The 23,883-nt window shown below is 46.7% G+C and overlaps 1 protein-coding gene across 9 annotated transcripts in view; it reads right to left on the minus strand.

The window, feature by feature from the left end:
* Positions 1-1,801: 1,801 nt before the first annotated feature.
* Positions 1,802-23,883, minus strand: part of L1CAM (L1 cell adhesion molecule) — a 95,044-nt gene continuing 72,962 nt past the window's right edge. For 2 of the 9 annotated variants that reach the window (XM_077921689.1, XM_077921684.1), the window contains 6 exons: positions 20,795-20,917; positions 18,800-18,967; positions 14,977-15,108; positions 13,052-13,124; positions 10,331-10,342; positions 1,802-3,994 (listed from right to left, as the gene is read on the minus strand). In XM_077921689.1, the coding sequence (XP_077777815.1) occupies positions 3,766-3,994; positions 10,331-10,342; positions 13,052-13,124; positions 14,977-15,108; positions 18,800-18,967; positions 20,795-20,917 (737 nt within the window). In that variant the 3' untranslated portion in view covers positions 1,802-3,765. The remainder of the gene's footprint in view (positions 3,995-10,330; positions 10,343-13,051; positions 13,125-14,976; positions 15,109-18,799; positions 18,968-20,794; positions 20,918-23,883) is intronic. The other 7 variants (XM_077921685.1, XM_077921691.1, XM_077921687.1 and 4 more) reach the window with 7 other exon arrangements.

Genomic DNA, 23,883 nt, shown 5'->3' on the forward strand with positions numbered 1-23,883 from the left:
TCTTAGATGGGCTAGAACTGACAAATGATATTATTTACTGTGAGAAAAGTTTCAGGGGGTTGGATGTAGACTTTAGTCATGCTTAGGGGAGACACACTGAAATCAATAGGATTTGTTAGTGATTTCAATGGACCGCCCCTAAGCATGACTGACTCTAGATCCAGCCCTAAGCATTTGCTTCAGGAATATGGAATACAAGAATATTCCCAATTAAGTTAACACACCGAAGTCAAAATAGCTCCCCCAAACAAACTAGGCCAAATTCCACAGCATGGGTTTCAGCAGTGTGCCATCAGCCTCAGATGCCCACAGCTCTTCTTGCTTTAGCCATTTCCTCCTCAAAGGAAGGCTTATTGGCTGCTACTGTACTCAAATCACAAGAAAAACCCATTTTTAAAAGTTTGGCTTTCATCAAACCTAGTACGAGGAGGGAGCCATTGAGGCTGTGTGGCTCTACACACACAGCTGTGTGCCCTTCAATCTCAGACCCGCCAGTTAATCAAGGGCAAGCTTTAATCACAGATTACTCTGCCAATTAAACTGATTAAAGTTTGCCGCCCAAGTCCTTGTGTCCTTAATGTACAAAGCAGTCATCAGAGCAGCAGGCTGGCCTTCCTAAGGAGGCATAAGCAGCTGTTAGGAGAGGCAACAGCAACACCCTGCCAGCTTTGAGGCGCATCTTGATTGGGCCGGCAGGCAGAGTGGCAGTGTGCTTGGACCAATCTGTGTTTCACAATACTGGCCGATTGAGGGTTGATAACAGAGAAACAGCTAAGGGCCCTCGGAGGTCTACGCAGGTCCTTGATCGCAGGGAGAGTTCTATTGACCGAACCTTTGCTGGGTTTTGTTCCTCTATAATTATCAGGGTCAAACTAGATGTTACGGCCAGTGTCTGGCTACACCTAGTTCTAGGCTTATCTCCTCCCTGACAAGCTTGCTTTCCATGTGCAGGGAAGGTTACTGGTATAGAGAAGCAATCAAGTAATGAGAAGCCCTCACTTGCAGCACGAAGAGGTATGACTCAGATATAGGTTGACCCCTTCTGTGAGAACCGGGTCGGAAGCTGCTGGAACTGGCCAACTGGAAAAACCAACAGGGGCATCTTCCCAAAGTCCATGCTGGTGATGTCAAACACTGAATTTTCACTTTATCTGGCTCGAGACATCCGCCGATTGGGGAAGTTGATTTACACCTGGGGTCAAATGTGGTCCCACAGGCTTCTCTGTGTGGCCCTTGGGACCCTCTCTTTTCAGCCGCACACCCGCTTACCACAGGCCACACCAGCTCTGCTTCCTCCCTTCACAAGTGTGTAGGCTTCCTTGAACTCAAATAACGCCTCATTGACCAGCCTGGAGGAGAGAGAGGGCTGGTGTGTGAGAGTGTATAGAAAATAGCCTCATGGACCAAGGTAAAATTTGCAGTAGTTAGATGTGCCCACTTTTGCCTCTAATTCTGCCACTGTGGGCACATGCCTCTAGTTCCCCATCCCTGGTCTACACTGGCTGGCAGCAGCTCCCAGATTCTCGGGGGAAAGTCCTTTCCCATCACCTGCTCCCAGGTCCCTTTTTCATTGGCGATGGCAGAGGGTGAACCTGGGATCTTAGGCATGAAAGGTATGTGGCCCACCACTCAGCTATGGCCCCTCCCACAGCACGATGCCACCTCAGTTCTGGGCAACTGTCACTGAGAGAGGTAAAGAGTGTGCTTCGGATTGGCAAGAGGAAAACCGGTTTGGCTTTAGGGACCCCAAGAGAACACGCCTGCCGTGAGCCACATTTCCCCATCATCACTCCAAGCAAGCTCCAATTCCAGCATTTATTTACCATTTTATAATTCTGTTTATATATACATATATATATATATATTAAAAAAGCCATTGAGAGAGAAAGGTAGATAGCAACAGACCTGACAAAAGAGAAGGATACACAGGGCAGGGGGGCTTGGAGCTGGGCGGGGGGGAGAAGGAATCACAGAGTAGGAGGAAAGGGACTTTTCAAATGTTTTTTCCTTTTTTGTTTTTTAAATTCCAAGCCACCTAAATAGACCAACTAGAAGACTTCAAAACACCAGTCCTAAGATACCTAAAACAAACTCGAGCACAAGGGTTTGAAATATTTACAGACCAGGGAAAAGATGGGGTTTATTTTGCGTAGGGTTGCTCAAAACATCAGAGTACTTTTGTTATTATTTTTTATTATTATTTTAAAAAACGTTTTATGCAAAAAAGCAAGGGTTTGCTTCATCCCCAACAAGCAAGAGGGAAAAAAATTACATCAGACAGAGGCTGGAGATGGGGGTGGGGGCTGATTCGGTGAAGAGGCCACTTTCAAAAGACAGAACGTGTCGCAAGGCAGCTGCGTGAGAGATGCATTCAAGAAGCACAGAGGTTCTTGGGGTTTTTTTCTTTTCTCTATTGTTTGTGGGGAGGCTGGGAGTGGGGAACAGAGAAAGAGGGGGGGGGTGTCTGTGAAATGGTAAGGTATTTGGCCCAGTGGAAGAAACTGTGGGTTTTGGTCATCAGAAAAAGAGGGACATGAATTAATGTGGCACCCAAAGAGGAAGAAAAAGGAACAAGAGAGATGCACACACACACACACACCCTAAGTGGGAAATTCAGCACCAGAAGGGGACTAAGTTCTGGCAATGGGTTTCAAACTTTGTTCCCAGGGGTGTAAGCTGGGGCCTCTTGGAAACTAATTTGGGGATTCCTCAGTGAGTCATGGCAGCTAAGTTTCTCCTGAAGAACCCCTTCCTTATGACCACCAATCTTCCACTGCGATGCTTAGTGTGGACCCTGGACCATGTCCCAGAATGCTTGGCAACTCAGACCTCCACGGCAGATGTGCAAGAATGCCTCAGCAGACAAGCCTCGAGACAGAAAGTTTGAAAGCCACTGGTCAAAGGGAACTGCCCCCTGAACAAGGCATGGGTTGGGAAATCAAGCAAGCAAGGAGGGAAGGATTGACAAATCTATGCAGTGGGGTTTGGGGGTGCAGCTGGGGCACACCTCCCCTTGCTAGGTGCAAATGTTAGGAAACTTCAGTTGGCTTAATCCATGAAAAGGGGGTGCATAGCAGAATCAAGAGACCCACAGCTTTTGAACTTTCCAGCCCACTGATACTCATTCCTTTCCCACAGCCATCTTTTCAGCTGTCCCACAAGCCTTCCTTCCTTCTTTCCACAGGGGCAGGCAGAAGACCCCCATGGACTCCCAGCCCCTATTATTCCACCAGCTGTTCTGTCTGCTTCCCATGTCTTGGGGGGCGGAGTGGAGATGGGACTTTGCAGTACCAGTTAGCACCTGCTTCCTAAACACCTACGAAGAAGGAACATTTCTGAGGCTTGGGAAGGGGGTCATCTGTTCTTTTGGCAATTTTGAACCCTGAGCCCCACTAAGCCCCTCTAAGCTTGTCACTGCCCTGCCCTCCCCACCACAAACACACACACACACCCAATTTGGCTGAAGGATAACTGGGTTTTGGGAGAGGGGTGCAGAAAAGAGAGATATGACTTTGCTCAGGGCTGGTGAATAATTATGGGAATCCCCTGATTTTCTAACCCTCCCTGATGGGGTGGGGGGGGGGGTCAGCTAGTAAACAAAGGGGTGAATTCCCCCAATTACCACTTCTGCTTGAGCAATTATTATTTCTTTGTTTCTTTCCCTTGGTGAGGAGGGGGTTCTCCCTGTGTCCTCAACCCAATAATCCACAGGGAAATCCTCTTCCCCCAGGGTTGGGGGTATCCTTTGGGGAAGTGCCCCCTCTTTTATTCCAGGGCAGTGACCACATTGGTGGGGCTTGTAGCCCCTGAGCTGTCATTTCCCCCTCCTTCTTTGCCCTTTTGACCGCTGTACTGGCCGATGAAGGAGCCGTCCTCATTGAACTGGACATCCACGCTGCCCCCATAGTCAGCCAAGCTGTCGTCGCTTCCCAGGGCTTTGATTTCGCCATTCAGGGAGGGCTGGCTGCTTGTGAAGGGTTTCTCCTCATTATCACTGCAGGGAGGAAAGAAGAGGGATGAGAAAGGGCAAGAGCAGCAACTGGCGTGCTCTACATTCCACTAGGCAAGGCAGACCTCAAAGGGAAGCATACAAATCATGGGTGCAGGAACCTGTGGCCCTCAAGGTGCCATTGAACTCCAACTCCCATCATTCCCGGCCATTTCTTACATTGTGTGGGGCTGATGGGAGTTGGAGTCCCAACACCTGAAGGAATATAAGGCAGCATGCAAAACTGCAAGACTTGAATCTTTGGGGGTGGGGAGAAGTCAAGTGCATGCAAACAACTGTGTGCCAGAGGACCAGTCCACACATTACCAATATGGCTTCACACACTGTGGGAATGGCTGTGAGAGCAACTGCATCTGCAGCGCACTTGTAGCTCTGCCCCCATCATTCAGCCCAGACACTGAGGTCCAGCTCCAAGGTTCCCTCATTGCAAGAAGGGAAGTTACAGGGAACCTTTCTTGGTAGTGGTCTCCTCCCTGTGGAACACTCTCCCACCAGATGCCAAGGGAATAAACAACTATCTGACTTTTAGAAGACATCCGAAGGCAGCCCTGTTTAGGGAAGTTTTTGATGTTTGATGTTTTCTGTGGTTTATAATGTGTTGGAAGCAGCCCAGAGTGGCTGGGCAACCCAGACAGATGGGCAGGGTACTACTACAACAACAACAACAACAACAACAACAACAACAACAACAACAACAACAACAACAAGGAGGTGGAGGAGGAGGAGGATAAGTCATCTTAGGGCTTATCTGCACTTAACCGTTCCTCTGGAGAGTTCCCCAGTGGCTCTTTACTAAACAGTGGCTCTTTACCACTGAATTGGAGCATTGCTCTTCATTTTGCTTCAACTTTAAAGAGTGGGTTTTCACGGGGAAAGCTCTGGGGCAAAAGATGGAGCTTTAAAGCATGGGAAGAGCAGGGCAAAAGGTTAGCATCGAGAAGCCCTTAGGCAACAGGTTTGGGCTGTCATTTAAGTGCAGCAGAGTGGAAGACAGACAGACCTGTCCCCTGGGGCTTAAGTCACTGAGAAGTAGCACTGTTTGTTTCAGTGGGTCTTGTGCAAGAGAAGCTCTTGGTGGATTGTGCCCCATCTCAGTGGGGAGAAGGAGAATGCACTTTTGATTATGCACTTCAGGCACTAACATGCTCAGCCACAGTAATCCACAGGATCACTCTCTGGCTCTGTACACACTATACCCTTCCCCCAAAGAATCCTGGGAATTATAGCGCTGCAAAGGGTAAACTACAGTTCCCAGTATTCTTCAGGGGAAGCAATGTGTTTTAAATGTGAGGTGTGTACAAAGCCCTCACAAACATGTCCCTCAGAGCCTCTTTTGAATGTGTGAAGTGCCATAAGGTGGATGAGAATGCCCAAAATCAAGTACTGTTTAAAGCACCAGAGCTCAGTGAGGTAAGGTGGGGAGGGAGTCGGTTTCACACACACCCTGCTTTGTATGCAAACAGGCAAACATGTGCTTAAGATGCCTGTAAGTGTCTAGGTTGGCCCTTACAAATGTCATCATAAAAGTCCTGTGCTCCCAAGAGCATCGAATGCTGGTTGTGAGCCTACAACAAAGGAAAGTGCCAACGGAAATGCAACCTTGGGGAAGCCCAAGGTTGAGTGCTCTCCTGCGGGAGAGGGAGAGGACCTGCTGAAGTCTGTACTTCCAGGATTACACCCTTGAGGATCGCTGCACGTAAGAGAAAACGAATGTTTGAAACTGGCCCAAAGGGACACATTTTAACATTTAAGAGGAGACTGTGGGCAGGCAGTCAGCATATACCTGAGAGATGCAATTGGCTTAGGATCTCAGGGATATGTTTGCAGACAACATCATCATCATCATCACCATCATCACCACATTAGTTATGCCCCACCCATCTGGCTGGGTTTCCCCAGCTACTCTGGGCAGCTTCCAACAGGAGATTAAAAATACATTTAAACACCAGTCATCTATAATGACATCAGATATTGTTTTTAGTGTAGTGCCAAAATTTTTTAATCTTAATCTTAAACTTTTTTATGAATGGCTAATATCCGTCCTTGTGAGTTGTGAACTGTGTTATACTACTTGTGGTTTGTATGAGTCCGCTGTTTTATTTGATTTGTTTTGTTGTGTTGTGCTTCATGATGGGTGTAATAGCCGAATAAACATTTGTTGTTGTTGCACCAGTCATCAAAAAAACATCCCTAAACATGCACAATCTCTCCCCTGCCCCCCCCCCCCGTCCCACATCTTCAGGTAGATCAACACCATACACCTAAAATACACCCAATGTACATTTAGAGCAAACACCTTCCACCAAAGAATTCTGGGAGCTGCAGTTTAGGGGAAGTCATGAGCTTTAAATGTATGGTGTGGGTCTGTCTTTCCTCTTACTGTGAGAAGTGATCCCAATTTGCAATACAAAGCATGGCGAGAGAGAGACAGTTACAGACAGACAGACAGTGTAGGCAATAAACACACCAAAAATGGGGTAGGCCAAGGATATGCCCCAAAGGGCAATGTGTAAGCGTGCAAAGATGAAACAGACAGCAGGAATCACTTTTCAGGCAGGCATGCATGACTAAAACCCAAGCAGAGGAGTGGATGTGGAAAGTGGCAGGAGCAAAAATGCACATAAAGGACATGTAAGAAGTTTGTTTTATGGCTGCAAAACATGGGCTGTAAGTGAGCCAGAGATGGCAATGTTAAGATTCCTGCTCCGTGATTGCAGTCATGAGATTGTTGTCTATCACATGATGGTGTATGTTTTGACTCCACAGAGTGGGAAGTGACAGAGACAGGATGTTTGTGTTACTGTGTTCTGTGAAGTGGGACTATTGTCCTTTGTTCTTTCTATTTGCTGTCTGATGAGAAAGAGGAAGGAGCTAAGTCAAAATGCTCCGAGTGTCTTATATGTAAATAAAGTAGATTAGCCAAAATGCTGAGCTACTGAGTTCTGTTATGCAAGCTGCGAAGACTCTGCGGGTCCCTAAGTGTGCCGGTGTCTGTTGGCATCAGTCACTGTGATGAAGAAAGCTTTTGAAGCTCCTGAACGATTGACCAGGAGGGAGAGAACATGGGTCTCTGCCAGGGTCCTACTCAAGAGTAGGACGGTTCCTGACAGGCATGAATGGGAAGAAAGTGTGGGTGTGTAATGGAGATAAGGCTATGTGTGCTTTAAAAATGCAGCAAGGAACCCCAAACGTCATATCAGGAAATGCCAGATCCTGCAACCTGTATGCATCATGCAAACTAAGCAAATCTGCAGCTATTTCCTTAGCTCATATTATTTATTCTGACTTTGCTTGCTGTAGGAAGGGGCAATGAGCACCGTGGATCCCTGAAGGCCTCACTTTCTGGTCTCATGAAATCCTGTCAGTACCCCTTTGGGGTTTGACGATTTCACTAGATGGCTGCTCTATCTTCCCAACCATAAGGCCCAGAAACAAGCTCCCCAACCCCATTTAAATAGAAGTTGAGATTCTCAAGACGCTATGTAGCTAGTACCAAGTTCTGCAGTTTTTCTGAACTTGAACAGAATTGCAGATTGCTGCACAGAGAGAGAAATTAGGTTCAAAGGAAAGTCCAATTGTACTACGGGGGTGACATCTGTTAGAAACAAGCAGGCGTACTCAGTCAAGTGAACCCTAGAGGGGCTGAGCAAAGCCCTGGCTGTAGAAGTGTGCAAACATGCCCATGAACTAATGAGGCAGGGACCAAAGTGAATCTCTGTTGTCATCAATTCTGACAAAGCTACGAAGGCCCATGCCCACTGCACACCGCAAAGAGGAAAGCATGCAGGCTGCAGCACTAGGAAAAAGCATCTATTCAGTATCTCCCAAAGGGAGGAAGCAGGGAACCCCAGGGCGCCTTCTGCAAGGCTTAGATGGCAGGTAGCTGAGACGATGCTGCTTTGGTGCTCCAGGAAAGCAGATCAGGACAAAAGTGCAAGGGCTGGAGGGCAAGGGGGAGGTTGTTACCTAATTCTAAGCATTGATGAACTTCAAGGAAGGAAGACAATAAGAGAGAAAGAGGTCAAATCATGCACAATTAGCTCTTGGGTCACTTTTATCCTGATGGCATTATATATACGCACACACTTCCTCTCTCCCCTGTACAACTGTGTGCAGTTCCTGTTCATTAAAACCAAGTTTTGCCATTGGTTTCAATAGGAGATGGACTGCATTTGTCCACAGGAAACTGTTTCCTTTAGGACACTGGTCTTCAACTTGTGGGTCGCAACAGGAGCACTAACACCATGCAAATATATGGTAAAAGATTAAAAAATGGGTCTCCAAAATTCATGTTTTGGTTACAAGTGAGTCCTAAGTATGAAAAGGCTGAAGGTTCTTGCTTTTGGATATAGCTAAATTCTTGGGTATGATCCACTTTTTCCATGTGCACAGTATCTGGAATCCCAACATTGTTCCAAAATTATTTTAAAGAAAAGGTCTTTGGGAGAAGGGACTACCAAACACTCTAAAAGCAATTCTTCAAATTCATGAAAAAATCATCAGTAAAATAATAAAGGAAAGCACCCTTTGTAAAATGGGAGTTCAAAGTTGCATCGTTTATAATTGGCTAAAAATGGGTAACAAGTTGTCCAAACTTTGCCTTTTACAACAAGCTTTAAATTGTACTTCTAACGGGACCACTTGGAATGCTTGATTTCATTCATTCATACAGTTTCTCTTATGAGCAATTTTGTAGTACTGAGGCAGCAGTAGCAAAAGTCAAATTTACAAATGCAATGAAGAATGTTTTTATACAATCTGAGATGTTAATGTTGAATTGTGTGAAAGTTGCCACGCACTGCTCCAGTAGCACACACCTGCTCTTTCCTAAATATATAATTAGGAGAGCTGTATCTTTAGTAGTTTCATTGAATGCCCATTGCAGTTCATTATGGAAGAGTACTGCATGCTTCAACTGATTGACTGAATTTATTTATAAGCTGTGCCCAAAGAGGCTAACAATAAATATTCACTTATTATCAAAATAGAAAACATTGGAGGGTGGGGGAGCTTTGAGGCGGGCATCTGGGCTCGTTGAACATCTGCTGCATTTCCTATGTCGGTGTTCATTGTTCAAAGCTCTAGGAACTTCAGCCGCTTGTTAGCTGAAAAGGATTATTGGCTGAATTTGGAAAATGTTGAATTGTTGCTTGGCAACAAAGAAAAAAATGAATGAAAAATGTGCAGCTGAAAATATACGGGATTTCGTGCTCCACCCCCGCACATGTGGTCATCAGTTTTGATGATTACTGAATAGTGATTTTATATTCTTGAGTGTTTTCTTGTTTTGATGATCAAATCCCTATCTGTCTGTCTAAAAACAATCAATAAAACCAAAGTAGGAAAGCAGATAAGAAGATAAGATAAAATCAAATTAAAACAACCAAAGTTCAAAAAGGCCTGCATTTAGCTAATGGAGAATGCCTTTTGAAAAAGCCAAGTCTTCACTCAGCCACCATCCCCAGCAAAACAACAACAACCCAACAACAGGGTGGGGGTGGGTGGGGGGGTGGGGCCAGAAACAAATGATCCTCAGGAAGTGGATATAACAGTGGCTCACAGACGTGCCACATGATCCTATGCATGCTTACTCAGTAGTTAAGCCCACTGTGCTCTATGGGGTTTAGATGGGTTGGTGTGGATAGTACTGTCCATTCCCTACAAATCAGAGCATCTGTCATTTGAGCCTTGCCTCAGCAACACATTCACAGGCCCTTGTTAGGCAAACCAGCATTTCCTCAGACCTCCCTCTAGGGAAAATAACACTGGCCTATCTGCCAGAGCAGTTGCAGACACGCAAAGACAATATATGTACTTTTTTGAACATGTGAAGGTTGCAATCCTATGCATGCTTACCAGGGAATACCCTCCCCCCAACCCAGTTGGATTTACTTCGAAGTAAACATGCTATGGCATTGTGAAGCCTTCATCCCTGCAGGATTCCAGACATTTATCGCATAATCTGCATATATATATCCTCAGGGTGGAAAGATCAGGCATGTAGCATTTCAGGGAAGATCTACCAAGAAATTAAAAGCCATTTTCACCAGCTAACATTAATAAGACTGCCTGTTAGTCTGGAACTCATCACTGGAATGCTAATTCAAGGCAGACAGTAGAAGAGAACAGCATTTAAAATGTAATCTGTCTTGACACCTATTTTTCATTTGGATTTGCAAAAGATGAGGAAAGCACAAAGCTATTTAAGGGTCATTTGTGGATAAAGACAGTGAAAAAGGGAGGGAGGAAGCAAGGGGGTGAGTGTCCTTGTCCAGCCCCACCTTCCCCAGGCAATATGCAGTCCCCAGATATCCCTCTTACCTCTCCAGGGACCTCCATTAATGAAGCAAGAGATGGGGGAGAAAAGAGAGAAAACCAGCGTCATATTTTGAAAGTTTCCTGCAGGGGGACTAAGGGCAGAAATGCATATACTAAGGCTATGTTGTACTGTGTAATTTGGGTCTATGGACTGCAATAAAGGGTGTGTGTGTAAATATACTAAGGGCTTCTCCACACTTCCTCTTTTTCCGTTGTTTCCCACCCCAAAGGAAACCGCTCTTCAGAGCTCAATTGAAGCAACTGGCAATCTGCTTTTCCATGGATTTAGGGCAGCATGGCTAGTTCCTCAGCACTGAGTGCTGAACCGGGGGGGGGGGGGCACCACAGGGTGTTGCAACTATGGCATAGAGCATGTGCCGAACGGAAGGTGAACGCTAAATTTTGGCCTCACAGAGGGTGCCACGGAAAGTTGAAAGCCCAAAGTCCTCCCCTGGCTAAAGAGCAGGTTTTCCCTGGGGAAAGTGGGGCAAGGGGATAACTGCTCAGATCTGTGCCCAGAAAGTGTGGGTCAAGGGGAAACCGCTTGGACCCATGCTTTCTAGGCATGGGATAAGCGGAAGTGTGGGCAAGCCCTAAGAGGAGTGAGCAGCATGCTAAACATCAGGAATCCTATTTATGACCCCTCACTTCTGCCGACCTCTCACCCCCTAACTTACCCAGGGACTCCCTTCTTCAGTCAAGCCTTTCAAGAAGCCTCACCAACCTTTTATTGCATCCTTCCCCAACCTAGTGCCCTCCAGATGCTGTTGAGCCCCCATCATCTCTGATTATTGGCTGAGGATTATGATGGTTACAGTCCAACAACCTCTGGGGACACAAGGCTGGGAAAGGCTACTCAACTGATTCCTCTGCTGACCTCCCCCTCCCTCTCCTCGCTGCTCCCTGCCAATCTTTGACTGCTTCCCTATCTTGTCTATTGTAGCTTACCAACCCCATGCAGAAACAGCACAACTTTGTCAGTCTGTAAAAACCCCCAGCATCCCACTAATGATATATCAATGGAAATACTTAGTGTAGTAACTCAGGTGCCAACTCACAAGATCTCCTGGCTGCCCTGATGTGTAGCACCATCAGAATCTCAATCTCACACTTACTAAACTGGATTATTGCAGCAACCATCATTTGGCAAATGATGGTGTTTTGTACAAAACTCTGCAGAAGATCCCTCACCGGCCACCACCGTCACCCTTACTCTCTCCTCCTGCTTGGTCACTCCCTGAACCTACCACCAAGGAAGAGGGACTCATACTCAAGACTGGGTGTCCAAATAAAAACCCCAGTAATTGATTTACATGAAGGTAATCCAAATCCTCTGCCAAGATAAGTGGGATTTCTACAACCTGTATACATTATGCAAATCTGCATGACATCTTACTTAGTTTATTTTCCTTTTGATAGTCATGGAGAGGGAGAAAGAACTATTCAGGGCACTGAAGTGAGGCACAACCCACAGAAGTATATACCGTATTTTTTGCCCTATAAGACGCACCTAGTTTTCAGAGGAGGAAAACAAGAAACAAGAAAGCAACGCAAAGCCTCTTGAGCGAAGAGCGCAGGAGCGCTCCCGCTGCGCTCAAGAGGCTTTGCGTGGCTATCCCCGAAGCCAGAAGAGCAAGAGGGATCAGTGCGCACTGATCCCTCTTGCTCTTCTGGCTTCTGGGATAGCTGCGCAGCCTCTTCAGGGCAGTGGAATGAAGGCTCCCCGCTGCCCTGAAGAGGCTGCATGCAGCTAAGCCAGAAGCTAGAACAGCAAGAGGGAGCACTGTGCAGCGATCCCTCTCGCTGTTCTGGCTTCTGGGGTAGCTGCGCACCCTGCATTCGCTCCATAAGACACACACACATTTCCCCTTACTTTTTAGGAGGGAAAAAGTGCGTCTTATAGAGGTGTTTGCAACAATAAGGGCTAGAAACTTGCTTCCTTTAAAAAAAGGAAAAAAGAAAGCTTGCGATTCTTAAGGAAGCTGAGTTCTGTGGCCAATATCACATTCTACTGCTTTTCCACATTTCTGCAAAACTACACAGCCCTGCTGATATCTCACAAGGTTTGGTCACTGGGATTCCAAGCACAGGCTGGATTGGTCAAGGTGTGGTGTTGTAGACTAGGTGCATGGCAGCATCAGAAGCAGGCTCACTTCAGTAAATATCTTGAAGTGTTGAGAAGGGGCACTACCTATCCAAACACCCAGGCTTGTTTACATCTCGGATGGGAGGATAAAGGAAGAGCATAAGAAGAGGAGCTCTCCTGGATCAGGCCAAGGGGGACTCATCTAGTTCAGGATCCTGTTCTCACAGTGGCCAACCAGATGCCCACGGGAAGCCCGCATGCAGGCCATGGGAGCAACAGCTCTCTGCTCTCTTCAGAAGCATCACTGCCTCCAACAGCGAAGGCACAACACAACCATCAGGACTGGTGGCCATGGATGGCCTTATCCTGCATGAATTTGTTCTGTCTTTAATGCCATCACTGCTCTTGGATGCAAAATAAATCCCAGAGTCTGTTTCTCTGGCCACAAACAAGTGCAGCCCACTAAACCCCACACTTTCCCAGGCACATGAGGCCACTTAAGTTCCTGGGGTTCAGACCTATAGAAACCACATGGATAAACCTTGTGGCCATGGAGAGTGGCTGCCTTGGCCCTGCATTACTTTCCCACCCCTCCCTCCCTCCTGAGCCCCGGCCATCTCCACTCGCCTGCCTTGTACCTGTACTCCCCAAAGGTCTCGTCCTTCATAGGCCTGGCCTCAGAATCCACCTGAGTGTCTTCTTTGTCTTTCACTAGAGAAGAAGAGAAAACATGTCAAATGAGGTGAAAGCCTTGATGGGCAGGGGACCAACCAACCAACCAGAGCAGAGCAGAGGTTTGGAATTAGGGACTGGGGTGGGTGAGGTTAGTGCAGAAGGTGGCCAAGCAGGCAGGGAGATGTTATTAAGGAAGAGGAGAGGAGCAGCCCTGCCTCTCATTCTGAAAGACTATGCCTCTCCTCTGCCTCACTGAGGTGTTAGGGTGGGAACTATGGGAAAACTGCAGGTTGGGGGGGGGGTGCACCTGTGACAGACGGTTGTTAGAGAGCTACCCCACAGCTCTTGGGGCTGAGTGGTTATCTGAATGAGGGCTTAGCCATGTGGGCTGGAGATGGAAAACACGCCTGCCCCCCCCCCCGCCAGAGCATTGAGATGTGCACTATGGAAATATTATTGTCCAGGGGTCTCTATAAATTCATTTCTTTTGTCCCACAGCCATCTCAAGGCAAATAAGCTTTGAAGCATTATGAAAGCTGCCAAAGTTCTTGGATCAGAGATGAGTGGAAGCATCTCTAGATACCAATATGCTGGTTTTTTTTTTGTTTCTTTTTAGGGGGTGGGGAAGTTATTTGGGGCAGTTACTCAATGTAGTCCTCTTACAAATGTTCCACCGGCCCAAGCATTTCAGTCTGCCAGATGAAACCATCTCCCCTCCCCCTCCCCCCCACACTGTTCTCAGGGTTCTTCCAACACTCCCCCCCCCATGCTACGTGGGAGGGGCATGTGGTGGGAGGGGGAATCCCATTGCACTAGCAGGAATTGTTGTGTTGGCTCCTGCCAGAGTAACTGTTTAGTTTTTCCCTGCCTGGGGCTTCCAACGCCCAAGGGCAGGCGAGAGAACCCACGTCAGGCAGAGGGCCAGAGGAAACCATGGGCAGAGCAACAACGAAAAATTTACCTTTCTAGAGTAGTGCCTAGTTTGTGCACACACTCACACACCCCTCTCTAGCCTCCATCCAGGCATGTAAGTGGCATTATGAGACTTCAAGAGCACAGTCCAGTCAGAGCACACAAGGAGAGAGTGCAAAGCAGGGTCAGTGAGGGGTGCAAGAGGGGGGCTGGGGAGAATTCCAAGGGGCAGGTAGAGAAGCCCCGAGAGCTGCATTCGGCCCCTGAGCCTGTGGCCCCCCACACCTGCTCAGGGGACAGCAAAATAGTAATAAGAGCATATGAACAACACAAAGGTAACGCCAGTTTTCAAAAGCCTCAACTGTTTTGGCTTCTCTGCAAGGAGCCTGGGAGCTGCAGATAGGAGAGCATGCTGAGAAGCTGGAAGAGGCATTCTCACAAAGTGCAATTCCCAGGCTACCTTAAGGAAGCAGTTACCATGAAAACAGTTTATGCCGGTAACACGTCTGTGTCCTAACCTAAAATCTGTCTCTCCAGTACGTAATGCAAAGATGGGGAACCTCTGGCTCTCAAGATGTTACTGGTCTGCAGCACCCGTAATCTCTTACCATTGGCAATGCTGGCTGGGGCCGATGGAGTCCAGCAACATCTGGAGGGTGTCCTGTTTTCCCTCCCTGTTTTGGACTTACCCAGCCCAGTGGGTTAAATAGGGGACTTGAACTTGGACCGCATGAGTTCAACTCCTAGCTCAACTATGGACTTCACTCCGTGAACTCCATCAACTCCCCCATCTCTCAAGCTCAGCATCCTTGTCTGTAAAATGGGAACGATAACAACCTACCTCACAGGAGTGTTGTGAGGACGAACGTCACCAGGCACACTAAAAGTGCTATGTAACTGAAAAGTGATAATAGCCTGGGGGGTGGCCCACGGGGGTCTGCTGCGAGGTGCTAGGGTGGGGCTGGGGGCACCTCACCCGAGTACTTGCCGCCCTTGCTGCGCTTGATGAAGCAGAGAAGCACCAGAACCAGGATAAGGAGAACGATGGCGCTGACAAAGCCGATGAACCAACCTTCCGCAGCAAAGCTTTTCTGGAAATCCTCAGGAACTGCAAAGAGCACAGAGAGGAAATTAATGTTAAAACTTTTGAAGCCGGTGAACTCTGAAGTGCTTTCGCCTGTTGCACAGCTTAGCAGAGTATAGCAGAGTACTGCAGCGTTTCTTAGGCAACACTTGAGATTGCCCAGGCAGGACGACGATCAGGAACAAAGACTGATGACTACTAGTAACTTGATTCTTGTAGTTTATTATACACAGCAGTAAACATACAAGTCTATCTACAAGTTACTATTTTACAACACAAAGTGCTGGGCTTGGGCCCGCCTGTTATATTCAATGCTTTGATGCTTTGCCCATCTCTAAATTCTGACTCCTGAGAGACGTTCCTCCTGAAAACATCTGACTGGAATGTGGAATTTCCCCGTGATGGTGGAAATCCACCAAGTAAGTATGTCAAGATCAGGCTGCAGAGAGAACAACTTACTGTTATCTTGGCAGAGCCGCACTAACTCCTAGAGAACAGCTAGGTTCTTACCATATACCCCTGCACAACCTGGGTTCAAATAGCACCTGCTGATACATACACACACACACACACACACACACACACACACCAGCTGATTGTGTGTGTGTGTGTGTGTGTGTTTTCAGATTGTGGGATTAGACCCATCTTCATGCAGCAGCGCATAGGAAAGTACATTCCGTTCATACATGGAGCAGGTCATTCTAGGAAATGCCACCCATATTATGCTGGTTCTTAAATGGAGGAGCTTGTCTTATTAAACACACACAAACACAGGCACATACTCCTCTACATCCAAAAATTTACAAAATCTGCTCCACGCGTCTGGGGTTAAGGGTTCATTGGCTCCTGCTAGAATACTTCCTCAGAAATGCTGGAGCCATTTGCACCTAACAGTGGGCTGGGTCACTAGTCTCTCTTGAAAGAGAAACATCACTTTTCTGCAATGTTCTCAGCAGTATCGTGAGTGGACACTGTAGAGATGTGTGACCAGCTGGTTGGGAAGGGCTCTCTGCCCATGTAGGGCAGCTAGGGGCATTTACTCACGAATTCAGGAAAGAGCAGCATGGTTAGAAGAGCAGCCTGGAGTCCTCCCTAACCAAGTGCCATCTCTATATGAGCAGATGGGCCTTCGCAGCCCCATATTGAGAAAAATCAGCTGGCTGCTAATGGCTCAAGAGGCTGCCTGCAACCCTCCACATACAGGCAATTAAAAGATGCGTAGGAAGCTGCCTTATATGGAGTCAGGGGATTAGTCCATTTAGTACGCCAGGGTTGGGGAACTTGTAGACCTTGGCTGGAGCCCACTCCAGTGACTGTTGGGCATGGTGGGTGGGGCTGATGTGACCTGGAGTTCAACACATCTTGAGAGCCACAGAATCCTTGCCACTACTCTAAAGCTGACTGACAGTAGCTCTGCAGAGGGGTCTTTATCCAGCCCCCTCTGGATTTATGAGGAATTGAAACTGGAACCCTCCATGTACAAAGTGTGTGTCTACCATTGAGCTACAGCCATTTCCTGCACCCATGGATCTACTCAGACACCCCAAACATGGGGTGCTTACACATTAGCTAACAGCTTGAGAGAACAGAATAGTTTTCACCAACACCCATAAAAGATGTTTTAAGCAGGCACCAGGCAAATGCATCTGTGCTATCCCATTCCCACAGCTTGGGGAAAAGGGAGTGGAAAGCAAGCAATATAATAACAAATAATGAAGATTTCTCGTATAAAATCTCCTACTCCCCCCTCCAAAAAGCTCTCCTGATCTAAGTCAGTACAAATCTAAATATAGCCATTGCTCTCAGAAGTAGGATTGTCTTCCTAAAATCCACTCTCCTGCCATATAAACCAGCAGCCCCTTGTCCCTTTGTCTACATGGCAAGAGGGAACAATGACTCTCTTATCTTCTTTGCTGTGGCTTTAAAAATATTTCAAGACAGCAATCAAATCTCCACCTTCCCCATCTTTTCCCAAGCCTAGAGACACAACCAGCTCCTTTCAGCATCACTTCCCAAGTCTCCACGAGTATGAATCTGACATTTTTGTCAGATCACAGAAGGCCCTTCCTCCACTTAAAAGATGTCACATTTAATAGTGACAACCATAAATAATACATTACAACGCCTAATAAAAAGCCTGAGAAACCAGGAGGGAGGCAGTGCTCAAAAGATAAATGCAAGAGGGCAATACAATCAAAGTCTTTGAAAATATAATTGATAGATTGTGAAGCACTAGCTGTGAATTGACTCCACACACACACACACACACACACACACACACACACACGCACACACACACACACACAAGCTCCTGTAACATCATCTTCAGGAACAGTTTAATGAAGACTGGAGAAGAGCCCTTCAGTTTGAATGTAACAGGTCTGATCCTAATGTGGGTTTTTTCTCCATTAAAAAATAGCCAGTGGAGGAAGACCCTTCCCTTTTAAAAGGCAGGCTAAAGTTGCTCTCTCCTCCAAGGCAGCTACTTCATAGAATCATAGAACTGTAGAGTTGAAAGGGACCGTGAAACCCCCTGCAATGCAGGAATCACAACTGAAGCATCCCTGACAGATGGCCACCCAACTTCTGCTTAAAAACCTCCATTGAGCAGGGCTGGCCCACCCATGAGGCAAGGTGGCCACCTGGGGGGGGGGCAGAATCTGGAGGGCAACAGGAACGCATTGCTCACTGCTGCTGCTGCTGCTGCTGCAGCGGCAGCAGCGATATCTGCAGCAATGCTCCTTGAAGGCCAGATTTGCCTCCTCCTCAGTAGCTCCCCACCATGATGCCTCTGCAGTGGCCTCTCAGAAAACAGCTGGCAAGGCTGGTCGTCTCCTCCTCCCACCCCTAGGGAGGAAATGGATGGGGCCACCCCTCTGAGGTCTTCTGAGTTCTGCACCCACCCGGCATGATTCAGAGTAGACGCCTTCAGGCTTCCCCTGTGACAGCCTTTGATTCTCACTTCACCCATCAAGTAGGGTTCCTGGTGATTCAAGGGGCACAGGATCCCTCACTCTGCCTTAATCCATCTTTTTCTATTATTCTACTATTCTAATAATAGTGGCAAGAAATTGGAAGAATGAAATGTTACCAACGATTACAGATTGGCAAATCCTTATGATAGAATACCTGCAACTAGCAAAATTAACTGGAAAAATTAGAGGAATGTCAAACCAGAAGGTATTTAGGGAATGGAAAGTATTTACTTAAAAATGTACTCTACAAACGATAAGATACTTGCAGAAATAGAGTGATACTGGTAACCAAGAATTACTTGAAATACAATAGTGAATTATAAGTCTATATACAAAACAAAGTAATATGAATCTGTGCAAAGAATACAGATAATATAAGTAGTATAATGAGAATTATTGGAAGTTATATATTTTAATTTGTCATGTAAGTGTAATATATTGTATTTGTTTAGGTTTGTTTTTCTATCTTTTCTTATTTCGTTGTTTTTATTCATTTGTATTGTTTTCTGTATTATATGTTATGTCATGTATGTTATGTATCTCGTGTATATATGAAAATTAATAAAGATTTTCTTTTAAAAAAAAATTTTTTTTAATCCATCTTTTTCTTTGTAGTAACCAAGCTGCAATAAATTTCTTTGTTCTCCTTCCTCGCCTTTTGGTCTTGTTATTGCTCACTGATCCAGCAAAAGAACCACTCTCCATAGCAATGCAACCCCTTGGTCCGAAATACCACTTACCTACGCCACTAGTTTCAACCTCTGTCTCCCAGATGGTCTGATCCTCCCCAGTGCGGTGCGCTTTCACAAGCCGGACCCGATACTGCTTGCCTGGCTGCAAGTCTGGGATGCTGAAGGATCCCTGGCTGGAGCTGGCATCCCCTACGGTTCGCCACGATTCTTTATCTGCTTAGAAAACAGGGAGAGACAGGGGGAAACCAGACTGTGCATTCAGTCCCATCGGCAGCCACACCCTTTCACCTGAATCTGGGTTAGAAGAAGTCAGTGTGAGCAAACCTGAACTTTTCAGCCTTTCATTTTTCCAAGCTTAAGTTCAGTTCTCCATGTTTCCACATAATTGTTTGTTTTATTTTTTTAAATGCTTGTAAGATTCACCAGTGGTTTAGTGTGAACATTTTATAAGCAATATTGCTGAATATACACATTTTTTGCAAAGCATGTTTTCCCTAATATTAACACTTTCCCTAATGAAATGCATTTTTGTATGTTATTTTCACTAATATATGCATTGCATGCACCTCGATAATAAGCCTCTTATAATAAACCTCTTATACACATTACTTCCTGTCAACCTAGCAGTTCGAAAGCACATCAAAGTGCAAGTAGATAAATAGGTACCGCTCTGGCAGGAAGGTAAACAGCGTTTCCGTGCGCTGCTCTGGTTCACCAGAAGTGGCTTAGTCATGCTGGCCACATGACCCGGAAGCTGTACACCGGCTCCCTCGCCCAGTAAAGCGATATTTTGGGACTACAACTCCCATCATCCCTAGCTGACAGGACCAGTGGTCAGGGATGATGGGAGTTGTAGTCCCAAAACATCTGGAGGGCTGAGTTTGCCTATGCCTGAGCTACAAACTGGCCTGCTGATGCTGCCCAGCAGACACTAAGAGCACAGGCTGATTTGTATGCAGCCTTTCCTCTCCTTAAAAAGTGTATATAACTATGTTATTTCAGAATTTAAGGACCAACCTCCACTCTCCAAGTTGTTGACTAAGACACTGTCAGTATTGTTAGTAAATGCCATCAATATTATTCTGTTCTCAGATGCTCAGACGGGCTCATGACATCTGCTGCTGGCTTTGGAGGATTTTTGTGAGAAGAATTTGTTCATGCCAAGAGCAAAATTATTGGGAAATATCCATCATCACACTAGCAGAAGAGGAATGGAGGATAGTCTTCTGCTCCATCCCATCCCTGCCTGCCTGCAGAAAGGGCATTGTGTGTCAGAGCAGCAATTAATTAGCTCCCACTCACTCAAGCAGCTTTCTCTTCAAAATCCTCCTTTGCAAATATTGCTGTTTATCAATACAGTACTCAGTAATGCGGATATTTCACTTCAGTGTATAAATGTCTAACATTTATGCCATTTGCCTAACTTGATGAAGAAGGATGAATAGTCTGTCCAAAATCTATTCACTAAACTATTCACCTTTTAGAGGTTGAACACTGAATTCTAATCATCAAGAATGCTGAGATGGGAAGATCTGTGCTGTACCTGTGGTCTTCCAGATGCTGTTGTCTACAAACACCCTTTGTCCCTAACCCACTGGCCAAGCTGCCTGGAGCTCATGGGAGTTGGAGTCCAAAAACATATGGAAGGTCACCAAGGTTCTCCAGCCCTGCCCTGTGCTCTTTTTGTTTCAGTAGCAAAGAGAATCCACATTTTCAACAGCAAGTGTCCATGCCTGCCACTTTTTCCAGGTTCTAGCAACACAGTCCATTTTCTGTTGGCAGGGGAGATTAAAACCAGTGCACACTGCTAAATGTGCAGGATATTTATGGACTTGGTTGACCGATGGAGTCATCTGGTGGCTATGAGAAAGCCTCTATCCTTCCTTCTCAATTACCACACCTGTAAAATTACAGTAAGTAGCATCTCAGTTTCTCTGGTGGCACGAAGACCATGAGAGAAGGGAAAGTTGCTGTGGTTTCCCCTCCCACCCACCACCCACCTCCTTATCCAAAGGACCACAGCCAACCTTTGCTTGCTCTTACCAGTCTTGCTCATAAGATGGACTTTGATTTCCACATCTCGCTGGTTGGGACGTGGGGTCCAGACGATGGTGGTGTAGTTCTTCCCTGTTTCACCCAAACTGATATTCATAAAGCTCAGGTTCACTGGGCATGGAGGCAGAAAGAAAAACAAGGTTGCAGAGGAATTTATTAACATTTCAATGCCTTCCTTAAGAAGACAACAGAAAGGAATGCCTGATTAACTCCATGGAGTACTGGACGAGGAATCTATGGCTCTCTAGACATTGCTGGATGGCAGCTCCCAACACCCTTACTGGCTCGGGACCAGTGGGAGTTGAAGCCCAAGGGCACCTGTAGGGCCACAGGTCCCCTCCCCCGGCCTTGCTACAGAGCCCTCCATAGAGAAAAACAACATAATCAAGGCAGAAAAAGCATCTGGAAGTGATACCCTATGATCCCATGCATGGATTGATCTTCTCTGCCCATCATCCTGAAATTCTGCATGAAAAAAACCACAGATAAATCTGGAACATGGCATAGATTTTTGTTTTCTGAGAATCATTGATTCTGAAGGGAGTGGGGAAGGTAACCAAGATAAAGTGTTGCTTTCCTTTCTTTCTGCTTCCAAGAGTGATAGATACTTCTGGCTGTGGAAGTCTGAAACTGGGGGTCCTCCAAGAACTAAGGTGGAGCCTTTTAAGCTCATATGGCAGAGCATTGCTGGATGGAGAAAGGGGACCTGCCACCCTTACTGGAGCAGGTTGTGAGTCAGATGCGGAGAATGTGGCGGACTGTTGCTTTTGCAGCAAGCACTCACTTGGTTGTGAGCAGGTTGCGGCACAAGTGATGGCACCAGCAGCCTCTACTGGCATTGCTGGCTCTCTAAACCACCACCCAGGACCCATGTTGCAATGCAGCCACATGAAATGAAAGTAGCACTTCTTCCTGCACCTCCAAAAGCACCGTTTAGTAAGGGCCCTCTCCCCTTAGGCAATCCCACTCCGTGGTAGAAAGCTTGTCACCCAGGAGAGATCTTGCTGCATGAGCCACCACTGCTTGCTCTCGTGTTCCAAGCACTCCAGCCCCAATGATGACAAGCAATCAGAAATGTAGTTCTTTATTGGCAAAGCACTCGATCGCATCAGTTTCTAAGGTACAACAAATATACACACTACTCCTGCTACTTAGCTAGCTAGGAAGCTACTTCTTCAGACTTATACTCTAATTTGCAGCAACAATGCAACCACGCCCCATTCAGTTCACCTAAACCCCCTCATCTGATATAGTGTGTACAAGCAAGTGGCAACCTAGAGTGGTGGCGGCTCCAGCTGCTCCTGTTGCTTTAAGCCCCTCCTTGTCCTCCACACCTGGAGACAGTGGGGGAGAGGATGGAGATTCTAATGGGCCTGACTCTCTCTGGGACTGTCTCTTCGGCCTCTGCGCCTTGCTACAACTCTGCCCCTGCCTCCTTCTCCCAGACTCTTCCCTCTTCCTCTTCCTCCACCCCCAGCTCCTGTCAGGCAGCTGTCAGCGACTCCCAGCCAGTTGCCAGAAACATGCAAAGACAAGGGAATGTTTCTTACCATCCTCTTTTTATTCAGTACTTACAGAGAGGCTATAGAACCCAGCCTCTGGATAATGGCGTTGTCCCTAGTGAATCTCCATCCCTCATCTCTCCCACCTCCCCATTCATCACTTCTACGGGTGCTGCTCCATGCCCTCTGCTTTTGAGCCCTTTGCTCTCCTACTTTCAAGGTTCGCCGGGTTCTGGGAGGTGGGGTCTGGAATGCTTTCTAAAGACACTGTGTCTGTCAGCTGTTGCCCCCCCTGCTGCTGCTGCTTCCTCCTCCTCTCCCATTATTTCCCAACTTTTCCCTCATCTGCCTCTGAGCTGCGACCTCCCTCAAACCCCTGTTGTAAATCTAAGCTGTCTTCCTCTCCCTCCTCCCTGGAAGGGTCACGCTGGGGAGGCGGTCTCCACCATTCCTCCTCTGCCCGGTCCCTGACAGCTCCTGCCTCACGAGTGGCGCAGAACCCCATAAGTCACTGGCTCCTTCCCCTGGATCATCCTCCTACCCCATGGCTCTTCTGTCCACCCCTCAGATGCCTGCCCATTCCTAACATCTTGGAACCATTGCTCTTCCCTTGGAATCCACAGATCTCTGGATCCAAACAATTTTGCCCAGTCTTCTGCCTTGCTCCCTGTCTCCCCTCTCTGACTGACCACTGCTACTAAGCCAGTGGTAAATTCTGAACTGCAGGAACTTGTCATGATAACCCCCATAACTGAACCACCAAGGTGAGTCCAAAATGCACATTGCTGTGCTGATGCATTACACACACACACACACACACACACACACACACACACACCGCACAAGAACAGCACCAGATAGCACAATACCCCCTTTTTAGAATGAACTGACCATCATAGAATTACTGAGCTGGCCTCATTCTCTGACTTCCTCTAGACTAATAGTACAAACAATAGTTCAACTTGAAAGCTTTGTCACCACCTCATTCACATGAATTGTCTGTCAAAGAAAAGTCTGCCAATTGTGGTGAAAGGCAGAGGCAATCTTCACACAACAGGAGAAGATCTCCTAGTTCCTCAGACAAGAAATCAAGAAAGAAAGCCTGGTCTTGAAGTATCACCTGACCAATTATGTTCTATTGGTGCAAGAAGGCTTCCTTGGTTGACATGGAGGGTTCCTGCAGTTTGGTGGGAGCATGCAGAGTGAGTCTTTGTCTGACATCCCTCAGGACACCAGTTCAAGACCCAGGGGGGATTCAAGTCTTAATACTTGTTGTTGATCATAGAGGCAGCCTTGTTGCAAAGCAATGCATTACCTCCAGGCAATGGATCATGGATGCCATGAAACATATCATTCTGACTAGCAGAGTACAAACCTGCTAGAAAATTCTCCATTGGAATGCTGAAGCAATGGAAGAATATTTCCTATATTCATCAGTGAGAAAGCAATGTTACACCTTGGATCTTCTGCCTCAAGTACTCAGCTTATTCACACATGAACGAGGCTCAGGCTTGCATGTTTACCCCCATGCGGCCCCTTTATTTAGTTACTTCTTTCATGGGGGCAAACCATAGT

The sequence above is a fragment of the Podarcis muralis genome, chromosome 17 (genome assembly GCF_964188315.1).
Source record: "Podarcis muralis chromosome 17, rPodMur119.hap1.1, whole genome shotgun sequence".
Lineage (NCBI taxonomy): Eukaryota > Metazoa > Chordata > Lepidosauria > Squamata > Lacertidae > Podarcis > Podarcis muralis.